We start from the raw sequence: 2,188 nt of genomic DNA on the forward strand, positions 1-2,188 counted from the left end.
GTGAAACATCCATGGAGGATAAATGTACTTTTGATTAATCTGGATGCGTGACATCATTTTCATGACGCACGGTTACATTTTGGCTCTAACAATTCCCCAAGTAACACTGCTATTTTATAACCCATTACTCGTTGCCAAATAACAGCAAATAGTCCTTTTAATTAAAAAACCTGCCTGCATTTTTTCCTTCAAATTTCAGTGCAGGCACTGGCAGAAGGACAAAAGAATGCTCTGGTCTGTCTCAGAGCAGCTAGCAAGAGGGGAGGCAGCCTAAGGGTCGAATGAGAAGGCAGCAAGAATTCCTCGCTCTCTTCAAGGGGCTCCGAATGAGGTGCTAGGCAGTGATTAAACTATGAGTAAAGTGCAGAGGCTGGAAATGGTCAGAAACCACAGAGGAACACAGAGATAAACTCCTGGAAATACCTCTTCCCCCTGCTACCAGTGCTATTATATTTAAACAGAAAACGAAAGCTGTGATACACGGCCAAGAAATGGGGACAAAATACACTGAGCTTAAAAAAAAGTAACCAGATGAGAAGACCACAGGAGGTTTGCTCCCATAAGATAACTAAGTGTAGACGCAAGGCTCAAAGGGCATTATGCAGCCAACCCACATTTTGTCAGACACCTAGACAGAGTCATGGCACACGGCCACTTCCTTGTACAGTGAGGGCAGCCCTTTGGGAGCATGACTGGACAGCCTTCAGTACGTGCTATCAAAGCAGACTTTTGCTCAGCACACTAGGAGATCTAAACTTGGGAAGTCTGAGAATGAAACAACATCTATGGTTTTGAAGGCACAGGATACATTCAGGTTGTCTGTTCAGAATTTCATCAGATAAGACTTGGATTGTAAACCAGTAACACTTCAGATTTTTTATGATTTGTTTACATTTGAAGGGGCACAGGGGACTCGTTCTGTTTCGCTGGGTTGAATTCCCCTTTTCCACTTTGAGCTACCTACTGTGATGCAACGGATGATGCAGCTGTGTAATTATACAACTTATTATTAGATCGTACAGGCAGAAGAGACATTACTGGCATTCCTTGTTCATACTGTAATCCACTTACTGAGGTTCATCATCGTCAGCTCCCTGGAGGAGGGATAGTGCAGCCTCTCTGCGAAGTCTCGGCAATACCACACAAGCAGCTCTTGGTTGGCAGGGATGGGCTTGATGGTGTAGAAGTAGATGTTCATTCCATTCTGACAAGCAGCCAAGTTCTGTTCCTGAACAGAGTAGCCGGGGTTTACATAACGCATCCAGTTGCTCTTGTCCTCGTTAAATCCGTCAATGAAGTGGTGAAGCTCCCCGCTGGAATAGATCTGGAACAGAGAGCAAGTGCTCATCAATATACACGTGCCCAGTAAGCGACAGGCACGTGCAGAGTCCAGAGAGGAAAAAGAATCAGTTTGGTTTTCTTTTTGTTTAAAGAGCAGATATTACTGAAATACAAATTCAAGCCGAGTTCTCCCCTTCCCAGCTATGTTATCCTCTCTTCATTAAGAAAAGAGGTGCTTATTCAAAGGTAAGTCCACAGTCACCTTCTCCATTTCTGCTTAGTGTGCGTCTCTGCTAGTATGGACAAATCAGAGACAGGTTCTGAAACGCAGCGTACTCTCTCTGTGTGAACAGTCTACCTTAAGAGTCCTTTTCCTGGTGCTGTGATCAACAAGTGGGTGATGCTAATGACTGCAGGTCTGAGTGCATGCTTGCATTAATGCTTTGAGTCACCTGTGTGTAAGGGTGACTGGCCGTGCTACGTCAGAGTCTTTCTCGCCTTTTTCTATGGCCTCTGTACTTGCAGTTTCCTACCACCTCCACCCAAAGGTTTAAACTATGCAAACATCCTCCACCCCCCTAGAGTCCTAAAGCAACACTTGCTCATAGTTGGACTGTAACCCTTTTGTGGAAAGGCTGGGCGAGGCAGAGATGAATTTCACTTGCCATAACTTAACGAAGACTTAGAGAGGTGTCAGCCAGTGAGAAGTCACTTTTCCTATCAAGGGATGTGTTTTGGCTTTTCCACGGAGGGGAAAGAAAACACCAATCTAAAAACCGCTTAGTGGCTTGTGGGGAAAGAAGTCCCAGTAGCTGACAGAAAACAATGTTTCTTAAAGTGTTAAGAATAAGAGACTTACTGAAAAATAAAATTTAAAAATTTAAGAAAAATCCAGGAGATATGTTCT

At 44.0% G+C, this 2,188-nt stretch overlaps 1 protein-coding gene across 1 annotated transcript in view; it reads right to left on the bottom strand.

Annotated features, from left to right (window-relative positions):
- The window catches only part of PRDM1 (PR domain containing 1, with ZNF domain), a gene marked incomplete at its 5' end in the record, with an annotated part of 10,522 nt that extends 9,198 nt beyond the window's left edge, over positions 1-1,324 (bottom strand). The window contains one exon of the mRNA XM_008940419.1: positions 1,072-1,324. Within this exon, the coding sequence (XP_008938667.1) occupies positions 1,072-1,324 (253 nt within the window). The remainder of the gene's footprint in view (positions 1-1,071) is intronic.
- Between the last annotated feature and the right edge of the window lie 864 nt (positions 1,325-2,188).

This window comes from Merops nubicus, unplaced genomic scaffold (assembly GCF_000691845.1).
Source record: "Merops nubicus isolate BGI_N331 unplaced genomic scaffold, ASM69184v1 scaffold7315, whole genome shotgun sequence".
Taxonomy (NCBI): Eukaryota; Metazoa; Chordata; class Aves; order Coraciiformes; family Meropidae; genus Merops; species Merops nubicus.